Source organism: Peromyscus eremicus, chromosome 11 (assembly GCF_949786415.1).
Source record: "Peromyscus eremicus chromosome 11, PerEre_H2_v1, whole genome shotgun sequence".
Taxonomy (NCBI): Eukaryota; Metazoa; Chordata; class Mammalia; order Rodentia; family Cricetidae; genus Peromyscus; species Peromyscus eremicus.
The window spans coordinates 60762266-60783143 of record NC_081427.1 but is presented as its reverse complement, the minus strand read 5'-3'; the positions used below and the strand labels follow the sequence as shown (position 1 = coordinate 60783143).

Genomic DNA, 20878 nt, shown 5'->3' with positions numbered 1-20878 from the left:
AACTGTTGTGAGATATCTGGGCATCTGTCCAAGATATCATTAAAATACTGCCTCAAATTCATTGAGTTTGTGAATAACATCTTAACAGCTCAACTGAAATCGAACCACATGGTACAGTGTAAAAATTCTGAATCCACAAGATACGGAGAGCAGTATAAATATATATGATACACTCTACATTTTGTATTTGAGTAATAAATCTATATATAATTTTGTGTTAACCTTTAAACTCTTTAAGTCCCCAAATGATTAATATATTAACTTTGAAGTTTGCATGATACTCTGATTAGCTGGTGAATTTGAATGCTTTTTAAACTAAAGTATTGATTGGTCTAATAATCAAATGAAAGATTAAGTAGAAGGTAGAAACTTCTAAACAAATGTTAACATTGATACGAAACACATTTTGAGCTGGATGTATACATAGGTGGGTTAACAATAGTGTCCACCAAAAAGGTCAAAGGTAATAAAAGCCAGTCAATTAAATTCATTTATTTTACTAATGAAAGAAAATTTTACCTTAAAATGGGATTCAGGAATTACTAATTTTTGATTTTAAACTATTGATTATATTAAGTATAACAGAATATTTGAGTAAGTGAGATGATGTAAGAATAATATGTAGTTAGTTATTTTTTTCTAAAAAACAACATATTGGTATAATTAAATTTCTTTCTGAATATAGACACATTCTCATTGAAAGGGCGTGGGCAAAGGCTTATTTTCACTACTAGTGTATAAATGTCTTATATGTAGAATGATACAGATAAACATCTTAAATCTTCTCCTCTCAGTGAATGTCTCGTCTGTTTTCCAGGTTAGCGCTCTACGTATATGAATATCTGCTCCATGTAGGAGCTCAGAAATCGGCCCAAACATTTTTATCAGAGGTATGTTTTATGTATTTTTTGCATTACATTTGCTATGTAAATGAATGAAAAATATACAGAATGATGATTTGAAAGTTGTTATGTAGTAAGTGCTCAGGTAGCATTTTGTATAATATAATCCTTGTAGATTCTTAGGTTAAGCATGTTTAGTATCACAAAACACATTCTCTGTGCAACTCAATAACATTCTAGGAGACTTTCTAGCCATTTATTCCCTTATAAAGTTATCTCAGCATGGCAATAATAATCAAGAAAGCAAATTTGCTTTAGAAGCTTCCACTAGGCCCGAGGAGATGCCTCTGTTAGTTTAATCTCCAGAACGTACATACATCAAAATGTGATTGTGGTGGTGTGCATTTCTATTCCCAGTACCATGGAGGTGAAGAGAGGCAAACAGACCAGCCAGCCCATCCTGCTCATCAAAGTTTAGGCCACAAGAGGGTCTGTCTCCAGAAAATGTAGATGAGGGCCAGTGAGATGGCTCTTTGGGTAAAAGTCCTTGTTGACATGCCTGATGATCTGAGTTTGATCCCCAGGACAGCATTGTGGAAGAAGAGAGCACACTCCCTCTAAGTTGTCCTCTGAGCTCCACACAAATTCCATGATGCTCATAAGTGCTGGTACACCTGTGCATGCTCACACATGGACACATATGTGCGTGTGCACATTAAGCTTCCTTCCTGCACCTATTTCTAACATGTTAGCATTTGTTTGTAAGTTTTGATAATGTTGATTTGTTTGTCTTTACATGAATAAGAGTTGGTTATTTTGAAACATTTCTGAAAATCTTAGTTCAAATTCCTGCTATTCTCTCTCTCCTTCTCTGTTCTGGTTTGATTTTGTTGCTGGAAACAGGCTGACCTCAAACTTGCCATCACACCTGCCTTAGCCTCCTGAGTGCTGGCATTACAGGCAAGTGTCTGCTCCTTTTTTACTTCTTCCAGCTCTGCATCTGAGCTTCCTTACAATAGAACTCGTAATTTTTCTTCTCTAATCTACATTATGATAAGGATAATGAGGATGTTGAATTCTGTTGTGTAGTAGGCATATCATGTATCAAGGGGTATAATATTTATTATTTCACATTCTTTTAAGAAATTTGCATGACACATCATATTATTGCCCTTTCATTAATTGGAACATGACTAACTTGGGGTCACACAAGTTAATGAGTTATGGAACTAAAAATCAAATTGTCCATGTTATTTCTATGGTCATTGGTCTTACACTTGTTGTGTGTGCAGGAAACCCATTGCTGGTATTGCTTCGCCTGAGGGATGGCTTACTTGTGATTCCTTTGTTCTCAAACGAGTGCATACATTAACACACAGACCAAACATTCAAATATATGACCCTGTGGTAGCCATTCTGATTCAAACCACCATAAATACCAAATAACGAAATTGAAGAAAACACTCCCTATGTTCATGGATTGTCAGTATCAGTATAGTGAAAAATGGCCATATTATCAAGAATGATCTTCAGAAACAGTGCAGTCACCATCAAAATATAACAAAATTCTCCACAGAAATAGGAAGGAATGCTAAAATTCACATGAGAGCATATAAAACCCCAGGTTACAGTTTTGAGAAAAAGAACAATGCTAGAGATATTCAAGCACCCTGTCTCAGGTTATATTATAGGTCTGTGATAACAAGAACAGTATAGTATTGGCCCCCAAACACATACGTAGATTCATGAGATAGAGCACCCAAGCGTTAAACCCCTAAAACTACATGGTTTTACATGTTTGACAACCATGTAGAAAACAGATTGAAGAACAGGAAGCATTTCCAAATATTGCTGGTAAGTCTGATTCCATACGTAGGGAAATGAAACTAAATTCTTCTTACTCTTTGTAAAACTCAGTTGCAGATGTGTGTCAGAGACCTTAATATGAGACTGGAAACGCCATTGTATGGAAGTATCAGGAAAACAATTCAATCATAGGCGTAGATAAAGATTTTTTTTAAAACTCCACAGCTCAGGAAATAAAACCCGGGAACTGTCGAATGGGATTGCAGAGGTGATGGAGCTGCTGTACAGTAAGCATTCAAGTGAGCAGACACCCCGCACCCAGGAGAGGCCTTTCCTAGCTAGACATCTCATGGAGAGTTAACAGCCCGAGTGTATGGAGAACTCAGCAACATTCAACACCAAAACCTCTATCAATACACGAGCTAATGAGACGTCTATTTCAGAAGATGAAGCACAGATGGCTAATAATAAGAAAACCATCTCATGCTTAGGAATCAGGGAAATGCACGCTAGAACTACCCTGTAGTGCCGTCTCACCCTGTAGTGGCTAAAGACAAATTCTAGTGAGGATGTGGGTAAAAATTCTAGTGGGGAGCTATGGACAGTTCCAGTCACTATGGAGATCACTTCCACAGGTTTCTCACAGAGCTAAGTACTGTATGACCCACTGCACAACTCCGTCTGGATCTGTACCTATAAGACTCTAGGTCAGTGCACCACAGATATGTTGTACATCCATGTTTATTATAACACTACTTGTTTAGGTGTCCACAAATTGAAGGATAAATAAATAAAATATGGTAATATGCACAGTGAAGTTTTATTCAGTCATAAAAAGAATATAAATTTGCTATTTTCTAGGAAAATAGCTACAACTTGAGCTCATCATATTGAGTAAAATAAACCAATCTGAGAAAGGTTATATCATGTTTTCTTTCATTTGCAGATCCTAGACTTAGTGTAGGTTACATAAAAGTGTACACACACACACACACACACACACACACACACACACACACTCACACTGGAAGCAGAAGGGAGGCTGGGTAAGGAAGTAGACTGGTAGATGGGTGGGGTGGAGCACATAGTCAAAGCACAAGATATACTTGAGAGAAACTGTTGTGATGCCTAGCACTGTCTGCAGTGCGTGTCCACCATCAGAGAAGAGTTCCAGGAAGGAGGGAGGATGTCTCCCTAGGTTTAAAGTCTTCACAAAGAAAAACATTAGGTTTATATATTTATAGTTGTTTAAAAATATAGAACATACATTCTCTTAAGTGTTCTGAATTTATAAATGGAAGCCTGGGGTGTGTTTGTGATATTACTTTGCTGAGCACACACTGGAGTTCCTGATCATTTCAGTTGGTTATATTTCAGTACCTTTCTTTTTATTTCCTCACATTGTAAGTGTCTGCAATATCTAATTGCTTGTGTTTGCTGTATAGACCACTAGGCTCTGTCTTCTGGGCAGTGCTCAGTGTTGTGTTACTCTGCCTAACCCTTCTCCTCTTACGTACCTGAAGGACTTGGATGTCATCATTCACTAGGAAGGCTTTCTCAGGATTCCTTGTCTTTAAGGTGTCACTGTACCCTGCAGGGACCCACACAGGAAGACCAGTACATACTTGAGTAGGAGGTTTTCCTACTACCGTCTTGATGAAAGAGCCTGTGGCAGTTTAAAACAGAAGAACAGCATCATCAAGTCTATGCTATGATATCCGTGTTACCCTGTCCCCTGACTGTAGACAGGACAGAAGAGAGAAATGAGTGAATGCAGTATTTAGAGCTCGGCACCCTCCTCAGAGTCGCTTCCACTCCTCACTTTACTTGGAACACACACAGAGCTAGAGGGTGCTCTTTGTAGAATGACTTCTTAAGCAGTTCAGTTGTATATGACTCTTCATGTCCTATCAGTCCTCCCTACTGTATCCCCAGATTTTTACCTCACTCAGAACTGTTACACAAGAAACTTAAAACAGGCAGAATGACTTGTTTGGATTGAGTATTCTGATAAAGGATTGAAATAGTTACTTCAATCTAATGTTTTCACTCAGGTTCAATGCAAAGTAGCCACTTCTTTATATTTTCAAGTTCTCCTTCAGGATCAATGAGGTTATAAAGACCATGATGTTAATAAGTTCTTCTGAGTGAAGATTACTGTGCTTGACTGTTTCTTCCACTTACATGGTTGTTAAAGCTGAAGCTGTGTCCATGGCATTTGGACAAGCAAGGTGTGTCTCTTACCAGCCCAGCCACTCAGGTGGCCTTAATCTTTGAAAAAGTGCTCCTGACCTAAGCCGTCAGAAATCAGACTGCCTCTGACGGTTTTCCTGTTGGTCAGAAGGGTGAAGACCATAATCATACTAGACCAGCCCTTTGGCCTTTCTTTTTCTGTTTTTCTCTTGCCACAGAGAATGTCCCACTAGCTGTTCTCTTGAGCTGCAATTTGCCTTCTGACTTGTTGAATCCTTGCAGTTTTCCATATTGTCATTAAACAAATCCTCCTAGATGTCTTGCACTTCTTTTCAAGATATCATTTGTAATTTTTAAAACTTTTGTTACACAGAATACTGAAAAGTCTTTCCTTTCATAACCTTCTAATGACCTTTAGAATAAAACCAAAACCAAAAAAACAGCAAAGAACCATTGAGGAGTTTCCCAATAAAAATTATATATGTACATACACACACATATGTATATATGCATGTGTGTATATATGTATATATTTTTCATCTTTCTTCCTTCTAAAGCAAATCAGTGCTGTCCGATGAGACTGCTCATGGAAGGCTGCCAGTGTGGACCATTTGGTAAGGCTCCCAACAGTCACATGACTGTGGAGAACTTGCGATGTGGCAGGGACAACTGGGAAATGTTAGCTAGCTGAATTGAAATCTGGGAGCCATATGTGAACAGAACAGCATAGTTGTAGACTATTCACTTCAAAGCATGGTCAGATTTTTCCTTCTGTTAAGTTTCTTTTGTTTCAACTTTTAAGTATTTTTATTTCACTTGCATTTATTTGCATTTAGTTTGATATGTGCATATACTTATACCTTAGAAATTAGAGGGAGCACCACATTCTTTCTAGATTATAAATCTCAGGCATTTTATTTGAGAATGAATTGGATACCCCTGATATTCACTCAGGAACTGGTTTTTATCCTTTATGTTGTTAAAATTTTTTTTTAATGGTACACATTTTAAAAGTGTGAAAGAATTTAGGAAAACATAGAAAAGTTTAAAAACCATGAGCTTGAGGCCTGTCGGTACACTTGTAGATTCTTGAAGGGGCATAAGTCTGCTAGAAAGGTGCCGTGCTGACAAGACCAGAGCTTCAGAGAAGTGTTGTTAGTGGGGCTGTGGAGATGTATCAGCTACTAGAGTGCTTATTACACACATGAGGACCAGAGTGCATACCCTAGTTTTGACTCGCATCAAAAGCTGGGTTCAGCAGAGCCCGCCTGTACCCCAGTGCTTGGGATTTGGTGGTCAGCAAGTGTATGTAGTCAATTAGTGAACTCTGGGCTCAGCCAGAGACCTTATCTGAGAAATACATAAAGGACAATTTCAAGGAACTTCACAATACCGACCTCTTGTCTACACACACACACACACACACACACACACACACACACACACCCTATCCCTATGCATAGGTGTTGCTGATGTCCAGAACTGTCAGCTGCTCACTTTTGGAGCTACAGGCCTGCCTGCTTGTGATGTCCTGCTAGCATCTCCTAAAGGCAGAGCTCAACAGAAAGCTAGCCCCCAGCAAGGAGCTAAGTAATGAAATGCCATTTCCAGAATCCCATCCCTGAATACAGAATGGTGTATATAGGGAGGTAGCTGGAACTAAGACATGGGTAAACTATGTGTACCAGTATGCTTTGAGGGTGTGTATTTATTATGTTGTTGTTGACTTCTTTTGGTTTTAGTTTTTGAGACTGAATCTTGGCAGCATCCCTGACTGGCCTGGTACTTGCCATTTAGCTAAAGTGGGCCTCAAATTCCTGGAAAGTCTCCTGTTTCAGTCACCTGAGTGCTGGGTTTATAGATGTGAGCCGCAATGCCTGGCAAGTAACAGTATATCTAGTTAGAAGCATGCAAAGATGAAAAGTTAAGTAGAGGTATGCATACCTAGTTTCTGGTTGTTGACGTGGATTTTTATCATCCATATTGTTCAATACTTGGATTTTTTCTCATTGATGTAGAAACTTGGGTTCTGTTGATTTAAAAAAGTCATAATTCTCTTTTTATGGCTGTAGAATATTTCATTTTCTGAAATCTTTCATGATCTATTTTATTTTTTGATGCCCACTATAGATGACCATTCAGGTTGCTTCCTGTATTTTGCAAATGCAAAAAAATGCTTAAATGTAATACATATATATATTTAAACATATGTATATGAAAAATATGTAAAGATGTAAAATGTTATACACTTGACAATTTTTATTTATTTATTTTGTAAAGTTATGGGGATAGAGACAGTTCTTAATTTTTAAATTGGAGACTCTTAAGAACCTGATGAATAGTAAAAAGGCCCTTACCTTAGAAAAATATGTATCATTTTTTTTTTTTTTGCCAACTGTTAAAGGCTTACTAATCCTGTAACCCAGTTATTGACCCAGATTAAAAATCTCTGGTATAAAAACAATAACTACACATGGTTGAAAGTTTTCCTTTATTGGTAATATTTATTTTCTAATTTTCCTCAAATGAAAATGTACTGTATTTTTATACACACACCCCCTTCATTTCTCATGGGATGTTTGATTAGGCTTTTTGACCATGTTTATGAGATGATTCATGGAGCATTGTTGTGTGAGATAACAAGCACATCACTTGTCCTTACACCATAAGCCAAACATCAGTTAATGTGTATTTTGTTCATGACTCAGTGTTTGGTTCTTAGCTTATTAGAAATGCTGAAAATAAACACGAGATTACATGATAGAGCCAGCATCTTCACAGACAAGGACCCAAATCCAAAATATGGCAGAAGAAAGAGTTTTGAGAACTGCATGGAAGTTCCAGGTGTACAGAGATTCTAGCTGGGCCTGTGGTGATAGGAAGAGAGCTGGATATGATGTTTAATCAGGAAAAAGTGTCAGAGAAGGAAAAGCCAGTCAAGACAGAGAACTTGTTGGCATAGATGCTGTCCAAGCATAGAGAAAAGCCTGGAGCCTACAGCGAAGCCCTCAGTGAACCGAAGATCCCCATTTAGAACAAACGTGTTTAAAATGTCTGGCCATTTATCCATGCCGCTAATTATTAATGTATGGTAGCTAAACAACAAATGCGTAAATGAATGTAATTTTTCAATGGAAGACTTCCGTTACCCCTTTCCAGAAGATAGTGGTAAATTTGGTGTGATGTGTTTTGTATACACACACTCAACTCGGCACACACACAGACACACACACACACACACACACACACACACACACACACACACACCCCTTTGCTTTCAAACAGAACATTTTCCTATTGTACATGCTGTTCTCCTTTCAACTTGTCAGACTAGGAGAGCATGTCTTTTCCATGGAGATACGGCCTGTTCTTTGTAATGGCCTCATGCTGCTCTGGGAGTGTAGGTATGAAAATTTGCAATTACATTTGCTGTTGACATTTCTTAGGTTGTTTCTGATGTTCATTTCCCCAATCCGTTTTGCCCCTTTGTGAGAGGATTTCATTCTCTCCATAGATAAGCCCTGGGTGGCTAGTGCCAGTTTGGAAGTAGCACTATCACTGGCTGTGGGAACATTCCTGCCTTCAAGTGTTGTTCATTCAGTAACAGTAAAAGGAAGGCTCTTTTTGTCTGGTAGTCTGAAGTCAGCTGCTTCTGGTTCATCATGGGAAAGATGAACTCTGGTCACTTTCTAGTAAATATGTTAGCAGGCTGAGAGCAGTGATACATGTGATGCATTTGGGATTCTTTATGGAATAATAAGATGTAGTGCTTTAAAACCCTCGCTGATTATCTTCTGGCTTCTTCTGATACAAGACTGTGTCAGGAAAACACATACTGTAGCATCTCAGAGTCCACTGTCTCTGAAAGAGCTTCTGATTGGCTGGTCGCTCAGGTAGGAGACTGCGTGGTGACGGGTGTGCGGGGCAGGTTGGACCGTGAGTCTAATCCTACCTCCAGTGCGCCTGGCACTGAAACCTCATGCCATTTCACTTTCTGTTATTAGTAAGAACAGTGGTGGTTTTGTTTCATGAGCATATTATGCAAAGCCAAGGTGAGCTGGCATGAAATATGAGAACAGTATTTTGAAAACCTTGTTCTTTGTAAGATAGGGCTAATTCCGGTGCTCAGAATATTTGTGTGTTTGGGGCACATTTATGATCTTATGCCCTTTAATGAAGACACAAGCCATAAAGATCTGGTAAGGTAAAAGGTCGAGAGAGCAACAAAAATATTTTCAACTAAATTATATCTGTAGGACATCAGAGTTTTATTTCCCTTCAATATTAGTTAAGTAATATTCCCTAGTGTTTATGAACCAAAGGATATGAGGGACTGAAATGAACAGATACAAGGAGACAAAAATGCACAGTTTTTAAAAAAATGTTACTACTTAGGGAAATTCAAATTAAAATCTACCTCACATTTATATGATATGTTTGTGTTTATTGTTTACATTTAGTCTCCTAACTTCATTGATTGCTTGAGTTTTTATTTAGCGATTTTGTTTGTTTATTTTGTGGGTAGTACATTAGTTGTTTACTTTAAAATTCCAGTTCATTTACACCTTATGTACTTAAGAATTCTAGCCTAAGATAGGGACCCAAAAAAAGTGTGCTCAGTTCTAACCTCTGTACTCCGCAGTGAACTGTCCAGTTAGAGCCCTGACTCTGAAGCTGTGGGGCTTAGCTTCTGCTTTTGCACGCTCACGTACATTTTATGTACTTATCCATTATATAAATAAAAACACGACAGAGTTGAGACTACAAAAACTGTTAGCTTTGTATCTCTTTCATGACTCATGTGTCCTTTATCTGATTTAATCCTCCCTAATCACCTGATTACCCCTTCTGTGTTTTCATACTGAATGGTAAAGTAGCTCCACACTTACAGGTGTTTACATTATAGGCTACATATGAGGGAGAGCATGCATTTTTTCTTCTTTCTGAATTTGGGTGACCTTGTTTAATACTATACATTCTAAGTCCATCCATTTTCTTGCAAATTTTGTGATTTCATTTTTTTCTTTATACCTGAGTAATAATAAATTTTGTTTTTATCTGGCATTTATTTTAGTTGAAATAGAATTATATTACTTTCTCCCTTCTTTTTCCTTCCTTCAGCTCCTCGTAGCTGCCGGCCCTGGAGCTCCTCCTAGCCCCTCCTCACGCTCTCACATCAAAAGCCTTATTTTCCTTATTAATTTTTATTCTCCATTCATCTGTTGAAAGCTGTCTGTCTGTTATGGTTCCTTGCTATAGTAAATAGAGCAGGAAATAGAGAAGTGCAGATATCTGTGTGGAAGGAAGGAAATACAGGGTTCTGGGCACACCCCCAGAGTGGAATAACCAGGTCATATGGCAGTTCTAGTTTTAACTTTCTGAGGAACCAAACTGATATCCATAATGGCTTATTAACTGGCACTCCAACCAGCAGTGAGTAGGGGTCTTTTGCCCCTGCATCCTCCCCAACATCTGTTGTGAGATTTCTTGATGATAGCATTATGGCTGGTGAGATGATCTCTTGAAGTAGTTTTGATTTGTATTTTCCTGATGACTTATAGATGTTGAACACTTTAAAAATAGTTATTGGCCTTTTGTCTTTCTTTCTTTAAAAACTGTCTGTTCATTTCATTAGCCCGTTTGTTGACTGGCAGTTTTAGTTCCTTGGTATTTAATTTCTGCAGGTTTTGTTTTGTTTTTGTTTTTGTACAGTCTGGATGTTAGCCCCAGTCTGAAGTGTAGCTGAAAGATTTCCCCCCCTTTCTATGGGCTATTTGCTGTACTGATGGTTTCATTTTAACATCATGTAGTCCCAGTCTTTGATACTTGGGGCTCATTCCTCTGCTAATGAAGTTCTATTCAGAACCTTCTTGCCTACTCCAGTGTCTTGAAGAATATTCCCCATGTTTCTCCTAGACATTTCAACCTTTTTGGTTTAAATTGAGTCTCAAAGTGTCCCTTGATCTGGTTCCTGCACACTCATCTAGTCACATCTCTCAGTGTTCTCTCTTACAACTTTATTCTTGCCCTCCCACTATGTGGGAGCTCTCTTAAGTGTGTCATACTTAATCTTCTCTATTGGTTTATAATTGCCAAACCAGAATTATAAACCTTTCCCTTTAAAATACAAAGGAACCTGACTTTGTTCTCCAGTGTGGTGCCAAACAATGGCCTGTATGTTTTCAGTCTGAGTGAGGTACCCCTTAAGTCATTTAGCACTCCAAAACCTACACATCTGTATTTGGAAGCTGACCAGGTAGCTGAGCATCTGCCAGGGGACTGCTGGGAAAGAGCACCAATGTTCACCTCTTCCTCTTCGACCAGAAGAACAGGATGCTGGTCTGTCACAGGTGCTTTAGATCCCTAGTCAAGGCTCAGTGGAAAGTCCAGGTAGACTTCCCTTCATTTCTCCAGCTCTGAGAAGAGTGGCCTTCTTTTCCCTCTGTTTTCCTGAATACAGCTTTAACTACAACAGAAGGATCGCAAGCATGTGTGTAGATTTTTGTCCATTGATGTGGCTGTGGAGGGAGAATGAGTGATTGGATGGTGAAGTCTGAGAATTCTTTCTCAGCAGAGGCCTCCCCAGAGATGTTCCTCTGTCTAGATCAAACTTGCAATTACCCAGCTTGTTCCAGAAGTTTCCTGCTGAAATCAAGCAGGACACTATAATGCTTTTGCAGTAATTGCCATGCGTACTGCGTGGTCACTTCCTCCTGGGTGTTAGAGGGTCGGGGGGATGTAGGGAGGGAAACGGCTGCCAGTGCTCTGCACTGAGGAAGCTCCTCTGGGCAGCCTTCCCTGCCCTCTGCAGACTGGTTTAAAGCTCACCCTCCAAAGTTCCCACAGTCCAATGTCCACTTATCTCCAAGAGCAGGCTCTGCTGTGATCATCTGCTGACTGCCTCCCCATTGGAGGAAGCTCCTCAAGGCTGGGGTTCTGTTTCAGTCCTCTTGTGATTACAACTGTATTCTCTTCTCTGGTTGTACATATGATATCCACAAAGGTACTTTACACTGTTCTGATGAGTAAGTTTAATTTTGTTTAGTATGAACCTAAACACATTAAGTGTTTTTGTGTGACGTTGTCTCTGGCTGTTTTGGTATAGGTGAAAATGATGCTAGATCAACTTTTTGTGAGAATGTCTTCAGGGTAAGAAGAGCAGACTACTCAAAAGCATTATAGTGTCCTGCTTATTTCAGCAGGAAACTTCTGGAACAAGCTGGGTAATCGCAAGCTTGATCTAGACAGAGGAACATCTCTGGGGATGTTACCACTATTTCTGTACTCACTATTTTAAGTGACTTCAGGTACTAACCAGTTTAATCCTCTCAAAACCCTTTTTTCGGTAGGTAATTACTAGCTTATTTTATGGATGAGAAAACAGAGGCAAAGAAGAGTCTTTAACTAGTCCTGGGTTCACATTGCTAATGCTTATGCTTCATTCTGTTTAAAAGGAATGCAATTTAAATATTCTTTCGTGAAGTGCTGTGGCTTGGTGCTATCAATGAGGATCTAGACACACTAATTAAAAGCACACTAAATATATCAGCAGAAGCATAGGAAAATAGCTAAACTGTTTAATTTAAAAAAGCATAGAAGGAACATTGAAGTGATGTTTACATGGAATCATTCATCTCCATAACCAGTCATCAGGACTGAAAGATCAAACCAAAGAGGTTGTGCTTACAAAAACATGGGTAAGAGATTTTACATAGCTGTATTTTTGATCTCCAAGGAAAGAGTGAGCTTCCTGGCCTCGGTTACTTGAGGAGCTCGGGGAGCCTCATGGACTACCTACCGCTCTTGGAGGAGAGGTTTTGCTCCATTTTATTTGTGCATCTTAGGTCGGGAAGACACCAGCCTGCTTCTGCCGGAAACAGTGGGGCAGCTGCTGTCCTCAGTCATCTGTAGCAGCTGGTGGAGCAGCCCCATGGAGCAGCCCGGCATTAGCAGCTCTTTCCCCTTCCTCCTCCCTTCATCCTCCTCCCAGAGCTGCTCTGTGAGAACTTAACAGGAAGGCAGTTAATGAATGACTAGAGTAGGAAAGACATTCTTAGTGTCAGTTTATTGATGATTGTGTGTGTGTTTGTGTGTGTGTGTGCGCACGTGTGCATGCACATACACACCCATCATGTGTGGGGAATGCGCGTGCCTGGCGTGCATCTAGAGGTAGAAGGACAACTCTGGTGTCCCTCGACGCCCTTTATGTAGGTGCCTGGAACTGAACTTTGGACACCAGGTGTGCACAGAAAATGCCTTTAATGGCTGAGCCACTTCTCTTGTCATGACCTTTGGAGCACCAAGACACAAATGTTGATCACTGAAGTGGTGAGAAGCAAATTCAAGACAGTTACGGTGGCATCTTCTCACACACCCATTTAGTCTTCTAATCACTATGTAAAAGGAGTACTTGGAAATCCTGAAGAAAGAATAACATGAAAATGATGAAGAACTTAAAATCACTTAGGATTTTAAATGAGGAACAGCATTGCTTGGTAATATGTGTGGGGGAAAAGTACTACAAGAAAAGTATTTACTATTTTTTTAAATTCGTTTTAGATAAGATGGGAAAAAAACATCACATTGGGGGAGCCGCCAGGATTCTTACATTCTTGGTGGTGGTAAGTATCATTTTATTTCATTTCCCTTGATTGATACTGCATTCCAGTAAGCTCTTTATGCCCCCCCCCCTGCTCCTGTTTTGATTTTCATTTTCTAAAATTGTCAACTAAAAGGTAGTATTTGAAAACAAAAACAAAACCTCAAGACCAACATTCCTGTGTTGACTTAAAGATACTACTGTTGAATCAAAATGGAATTGGAGCTGGTTTGTGGAATTCCATTCATATGGAGAGCTACTATAAGAAACTGTAGGATGAAGTTTATTTCCTCATGGTTCTAGAGGACAGTAGTCCAAGGTCAGGGTGCCATAGTGGTTGGTTCCTAACGAGGCCTGTCCTGAAGGCTCATAGACAGCTTATCCTTCCATGGAGGTGGGAGGGAGGGAAGGCAAAATATCTGCGTTTATTCTTACAAGGGAGCTAATCTCATCATGAGGGTCCTACCCTCAAGATGTCAGCTAAATGTGATTATTTTCCAGAGACTACTCCTCAAAATACCATCACACAGGGAGTCAGGACTTCCACGTCTGAACTTGGAGAAGGTACAATTCATTCCATAGCAGTCTCCTTTTTTGTGTCTCTGTGGCAGATGAGGACAGTACTTTTTCTTGGCTCTTAGCTCACTCACTGGATCTAAGATTGCTTTCTGTAAAGAGGGCTGCAGGTTGTCAGGAGACTAAATTAGTACACCCGTGTTGCTCTGCTGGCCACCCAGTTTGTCTTTGAACTCTCTTCTCTTGGGAACAGTGCAGGCAGGAGATGGTGATCCGATTGACATGTCAACACTAGGCTAGTCACATCTTACAAAAGAGTCGCTCATCTAACAGAGAACTGAACACAAAGGGGATAAGTTACAGTGGCCAGGTACTGAAATGAGTTTGTCTTTTCTTGAGATGGGAGAACATATTCATGAGAACCTGTTTCTTGATATAATGATCATCAGGTATTGAACTGTTCAAATAGATTTTTTTTAATTTTTACCTTGAGGAAATGCCTTTTATACTTTTACATTTCTTTGTATTTCTGTTATATAGTGGAAGAAATTTTTAAAAAGTTTTATTTACTCGTGAGGCTTTGAGCAAATGTCTCTTTGCAAACCTAGTAAAATGTGTTTGTTGCATATTGTCAACAAACTCAGTAAATGACTTGTGTTTATTGAGTGCCAGGCAACACATTTGATACTCTGGATACATCAGTAAAGAAAACATACAAATTGCTACGTTCTTATTGATTACAGTCTTTGGGAAAAGTACATAGTTCAATGGGCAACAAGAAAAAGTGTCTTATGTGGCATATGCAGATTACTTGATAGACACACACTCCATACATCAACTGGAGGAGTTGCTGTTGAAGCCAAGGCCTTGAGTATATATAAAGAGATAACCAAAGAGGTGTGGAGAAATAGAAAAGGGAAATGTTTTAATAAACTATACTATAGCAAGGATCTAGAGGTCAAGGGAAGAAAAAGAATGGTTTGCAGGAGGAGTTGAAAGCAGTTCAGCGTATTGGAAATTGACGTGATAGTGTGATTAGAGATTGGGGAGTTTGAATATATTATAAAGACAAAACAGGTTAAATTTTTAAGTAGGAAAGTAATCATGTTAGTAGCATATTCCTACACTCATCTTCATAGCATCACTCTAGCTCCATAAAATAGAAAATGGATGGAGCTAGATTAAGTCCAGAAGCAGCAAAGCCCTTAGAGACATAATGTGGGGCAGAGTAGAGTGGTTGTGTGAGACAGGGCATGAGCTGCGGTGTAAATCAAGTGGAAGGATGTGGCCAGTGAGACATAGGCCGGGTTTGCTCAAGAGGAGCTTCTTAGGCACGCTGAGGAGTACATGATTCCAACAGGACATGTTGAATAAGGCAGTTGTAGGGTCTGCTGTTCAAAGGAGAGGAAGAGGAGTGAATGATGTTCCTTGTGAATAAAGAGAGAAGTGCTGGGGGCTGGAGAGATGGCTCAGTGGTTAAGAGCACTGACTACTCTTCCAGACTACCTGGGTTCAATCCTCAGCACCTACATGGGAGCTAACAGTTGCCTCTAACTCCTGTTCCAAGGGGGAACTGATACTGGGAAAACACCAATACATATAAAATAAAAAGAAGTCTCAAATCTTTTGTTTTGCTGGGTGGCACTTTTTTTTTTTTTTTTTTTTTTTTTGTGGCAGAACCTTAATCCCAGCACTCAGGAGGCAGAGACAGGCAGATCTCTGTGAGTTCAAGGCCAGCCTGGTCTACAGAGTCAATTCCAGGACAGTCAGGGCTGTTATACAGAGAAACCATGTCTTGAAAAAAAATGAGAGAGAGAGAGAGAGAGAGAGAGAGATAGATAGATATTGAGATTTTCATTGTACAGAAACTGGCATCTTTAGTTAACATTTAAGGACAGAGAGGAAGAGGAGGCTGTAAAGAAGATAAAGTCCCTCAAAAGGTAGAAGGAAAACCTGTAAGGTTTGTGACAGAAAAGCCAAAATAAGAGAAGATTTTTAGAACTAAAAAGGCAGCTTGCTGGATCATTAGTGCTGGAGAGGTAAAGTAGCGAGAGTGAATATGTCCTCTTAGGAGTCAGTGAACAGTCACTAGTGACTGACTGTGCGAGACAGGTAAGGAGGAGCAGCCAGCGAGTACTGGATTGAGACATGACAGACAGAGCTTGGGAAGTGGCCAATGGTAGATATACTGAGTCCGTTCCAAAGCTTCAGCTGTGGTGAGAGGAAGGGGCAACACCTGGAAGAGTATGTCACTCTGACTGGATCCTCTCATTGCACATGGAGAGGTGGTAGGAGTTCTGGGGCTTACACAGAGGAGTGGAGGAGAAGCAGAGGTCGGTACTACAAAGGGGGTAATTAGAGGTGGAGGTCGGAGAAGAGTGTGTGATTGTACAAGCATTAAAGGGAAGTCCATCTCTGCTGCTAGGCCGTGAGAGAAGGTGCCAGGCTGTGTGTAGGTTTAGGGTGGGCATCAGTTCTTGTTCCCATGGCTTGTTTTCTCTACAGAGGATGACATGAGGCCTCTGAGGAGGGTGCTGAGGACAGTGATGATGGTAGTTTATTTTTAGAAGGGGTCATTTGAAGTATTTATATATAGACCAAAGGGGAAGAGAAGAGAGGGAGGGAGGGAAGGAAGGAGGGAAGATGGAGAGAGAGAAAAGATTGAGAGATTAGAAACACACAAAACCTTGCTAGCAACTGTTCAGGGCCAAGTTAATATTGGTGTATGTAAAGTCATTTCAACACAGATGGTAGCACTTCTGTAGCAGCGATCGGTAGAACGGACATTTGAATGAACTGGATTAGCTGGGTCTCAGTGTCTCTCTGCCTCTGCATCTCTATCAGAAGCATCACCTATTGGCTTGGCCACTCATTTTCAACATCTTCTTTAAGGGAAGGAAACAGAAGGCCTCTTTTAATGCCAGGCATAGGGGTTCCTTGCATATTATTTAATCATCATTTTTTAGCCTCTCCATGGAAGCACATCTCCCTCGAAGTTCTGTGGTCCTCCGGCCACACTCGGTCAGTTGTGGTTGAGGGTTTCCCATTTGTCTGTCTCACAGCACAAACAAGTGCAGGCCTTTGTTTGAACCTGGTTCCTGTACTTGGACCAACTGTTCACTACAGTTGAGCATGGTCATTGTGCTGTTTTCTGAGGTTTAAGACTAGTCTCTTGTATGTTGTTAAAAATCAAAATTGTAATTGGATAATTTATGGATTTAAGGTATTTAGATCTAGACTGTCCTTTTTCCTAGTCGTGGGATTGAGCTCAGGGAATTGTGCAGACTAGGCAAGTACTCCACCCCTGTATCTGTAGCCCTGAATTCTTAGCTGCCTTCAAAGGTCACCAAGTCTTCTCACCTATGACATCTTTCTAGGTGAGCTTACGCTTATGAATGTAAAGTGGCGTAAAAATCATCATAGACATCTGTTCTTGTTGGACAAGTGGGCTAGAAGAGTGAGGATTTCTAGTTACTCTCTTATTTTATTTCTTGTGCCTATTTCATTTTACCCTTCTTCAGTAAGTTCACCTAAATCTACAGCATGGTGGTCGATAATAACTTCCTGCATGCCTTGGCCTTTTTTGTACTAGACTTTAGCTTTCTACATAGCTATCAGAAGGTATAGCTCTTAAACCTGCCATTGTTTATTTATTTATTTTTTTCTGTCACTCAGAGTTTCAGAACACCTTGACTTTAAACTTTTAAGTAACTTAATTTAGAGATATCAAATTAATACTAATAATTGGCATATAAATATTTTAGACTAACTTTGCTGAACTTAAAATACAGCATATACATTATTTAAAATATTTCTTTTAGTTTTTTCCCCATAAAACTATCAACATGTTCTTTTCAGCATTTGCTTCATGTATGTGAGTCATTGATGCTTAATAATGGTCAAGTCAAGGGGTCTTCTGAGAACTGACAAAAAGCTGTGAATCTATTCCTTCAGAAAAATGCCAGATTCATAAGCCTTCCTGATCATTTTGTAAAGTGAAACTTTTGCTGAGAGCTGAATTCAAATCCAGCAGATGCGTGGCCCTCTTATCTTAGGAGTTTAGACTTGGGCTTTGTAGTCCATGGTCTGTTGAAGGAAGCAGGCCTGTATTAGTGCTTACCTCTGATGGAAATGCTGGTGGTGCTATTGGAGTCACATATGTGAGTACTTATAGCTCTGCTCACTTATGTAGCTCAACTAAGACTAACCAGTGGACCAGTTGTAATTTTATAACTTTATGTCACTTGAAAAAAAAGAAGATTTGAAATTGGAAATTTTTGTTGTTGTTGTTTAAGCCTATTTACCAAAAACTTATGAAATTCAAACTATACTACCCTCAGGAAGATCAGTAGTTGGCTAGATAACCAAGTCACACAAAGTCTAATGGAGCATGTGTTGTGGTTACAATGTAAGTACAGGAGCAGCACTCACCAAGGTGGGGAGAGTGAGAAAGGGCATTCCAGAGGAAGCAAATCGGAGCTGAATTGAAGGTCAGATGAGAAGTATCAAGGGCCAAGAATAGTTACCGTGGATCTCAAGAGGAGGTTGACTGTGCACTCAAGGAGTAACAGGGAGTTTGAACCACTTGCTGGCGAGGCTGCAGTACTAGGAAAAGACAGTCTGCACCACTAGGAAACAAGGCAGTGGCCAGATTAGGAAGTTGTGGAGTCTGTGGAAGATTTTGGACTTATTGCCCCGACATTGTAAACAAAGTACATGTCATGATTACTTTTGTGCTTTTAGACAAGTACTGGGCATCAACATAGAGACAGATTAAAGAAGCTTGAGAACAGATAGAGATTAGTTATAGGGTGCTTGTAATTATTTAACTGAAAAGTGATAAGGAGAGAGATCCCAGATACCAATGTGTTCACCTCATTTTGAGGTGAACAAAGAGGTTTCCAGTTTTGGATTTGAGTAATGGGATGGATAGTGAGGCCATTGACTAGGTAAAGAATATAGAGGGCATTGGGCTTTAGATAAAGGAACATTCATTAGCTGGTACAGGTTAAATTTTGAGATGCCCTATACAAAGTGAGAGATCTGGGTCTGTAGCTCTGAGATAGCTACATAACCATTTGGGACTTAGCAGCATAGACCATAGTCCAGGCAAAGAGTTCAGAGATGAAGTTACTCAGTAGAACAAAGAAGACCAAGACTTGGGGTCAGGTGGGTGAGGAGATGGCTGGCAGTCGTTGGGTACCTTTAGAGGGACATCTTGAACCTGGACCCTTCTCTCTTGTTCTGCACCCTTACCTTCTCCTCTCTGTCCCGGCTGCCTTGCAACAGCAGCCGTCTTCTACTGTGATGGACATCTGCCTTACCATAGAACCACAGAGCCCACCGGCCACTGCCCAAGGCTTCTGACACCAGACCCTAAGCAAGTCCTTCCACTTTAAATCGACTTGTTGATATAATTTGGTACAGTAATGAAGAACATCTTAACTCGTGGTGAGATGAGATCTAGAAGACCACTGTAGTTAATGTTTTCAGCTAGAGTGTTACCCTGAGTAGTTGAAGAATGTGATGGCATGTGTAATATTTCCAGAGTTAACATAGAATACAACCTAAGCATGAAAAGTCAATGAAAAGGAGAGGTGGGGTCGTGGGCTATATGAAAGACACACACACACACACACACACACACACACACACACACACACACACACACAGAGTATAGGAGAAGTGAGAGCCAACGGCCTTGGGGAGGCCTTGGGGAGGCCTGAGAGGAGTTTACACTTGAGAGGAAGCACATGGTCTGAATCTTCAGTCTCATTTCTCACTGATCTCCCATCACTTGCTGTTGGTCCTGTTTGTCCCACGGCAGAACACGGCATCCCCAGCCTGTCTGTTACCTTCCTCTAGAGCAAATATCCCTGGAAGATTTATTTCCTGTTTGTACTCGTGAGTCATGTTCCCACTTCTTCCATGAATTTTAAAAATAAAAATTCCCAGAAACTTTTTTCTTCTGAGGTAAGTATCTTTTTAAACACACGGAATTTGAAAACATAGGCTTAAAAAAAAATCTGCCATTTGATGACTTAATTAAAAAACTATGCATTTTAATTTAATAAAAATATAAACTACCTTTTAAAATAACTAGGTCTATAAATTTGTAGTCTTAATATATAATTGACTAATAAGATTATCATAAGAACTTAGTTTATTTCACCTGGCAACTGGAAATCAAATCTTGCAGTGTGGCTAGCACTCCAGTGATTTCAGAATTTAATGAATGACATCAGATACAGCTAAAAATAGCCAAATACTTGGATGAAAACAGTAGCATTAGAATTCTTGAGCTGGCTTGCTAGAAAGGGCTGTTAATGATTGGCTGACTGGCCCTTACCACTCTTGGTGTGCCTTCTTGGATAGTCAGTGAGTCACAACTACTTAGTCAAATTCATTTGAACTAGAACTAATAAGCATCATGCAAGACAACCTGGGTAACACCTGGGACAGAAAGAGGGGTGTGATAGTGTGTAAATAGAAGAAACATGCCAGTGAGATCGAACAACAGAGTTGATTATACCATAGAGGAAAAACAGGTGTTATCTGGGAGAAGATGAAAGGAATGGGCAGAACAAGGAAAATTCACTGGAGAGAAAAACAAACAAATGTACAAACAAAAGTTAAATGATCTGCCGTGAAACACAAAGAATTGGATAGAAATGGGAGACAGACTTTATTCATTTAATGTGAACTTCTCCCTTATTGGATTAGCTCTACGAGACTGTTAGAATAATTTACTTTTAGTACTTTAAACATCTTAAAAGTATGTTTGCATATGTCATCATTTTGACTCCTCATAAGCCCTATGAAATAGATAATTTTCTTCATCTTTACCAGAAGTGGAGTAACGTACCTCTTGCTTAAAGTCAGGGTGAGAACTATAGCTGGAGTATCTTGATTTCTGATCAGA

The 20878-nt window shown here is 39.7% G+C and overlaps 1 protein-coding gene across 3 annotated transcripts in view; it reads left to right on the top strand.

The window, feature by feature from the left end:
• Positions 1-20878, top strand: part of Ssbp2 (single stranded DNA binding protein 2) — a 263562-nt gene that overhangs the window by 83314 nt on the left and 159370 nt on the right. For 2 of the 3 annotated variants that reach the window (XM_059276410.1, XM_059276409.1), the window contains exons 2-3: positions 818-890; positions 13401-13462. In XM_059276410.1, coding sequence (XP_059132393.1) covers positions 818-890; positions 13401-13462 — 135 coding nt within the window. Of the gene's footprint in view, positions 1-817; positions 891-13400; positions 13463-13941; positions 14005-20878 lie in introns of all 3 variants that reach the window. The other variant, XM_059276412.1, reaches the window with a different exon arrangement.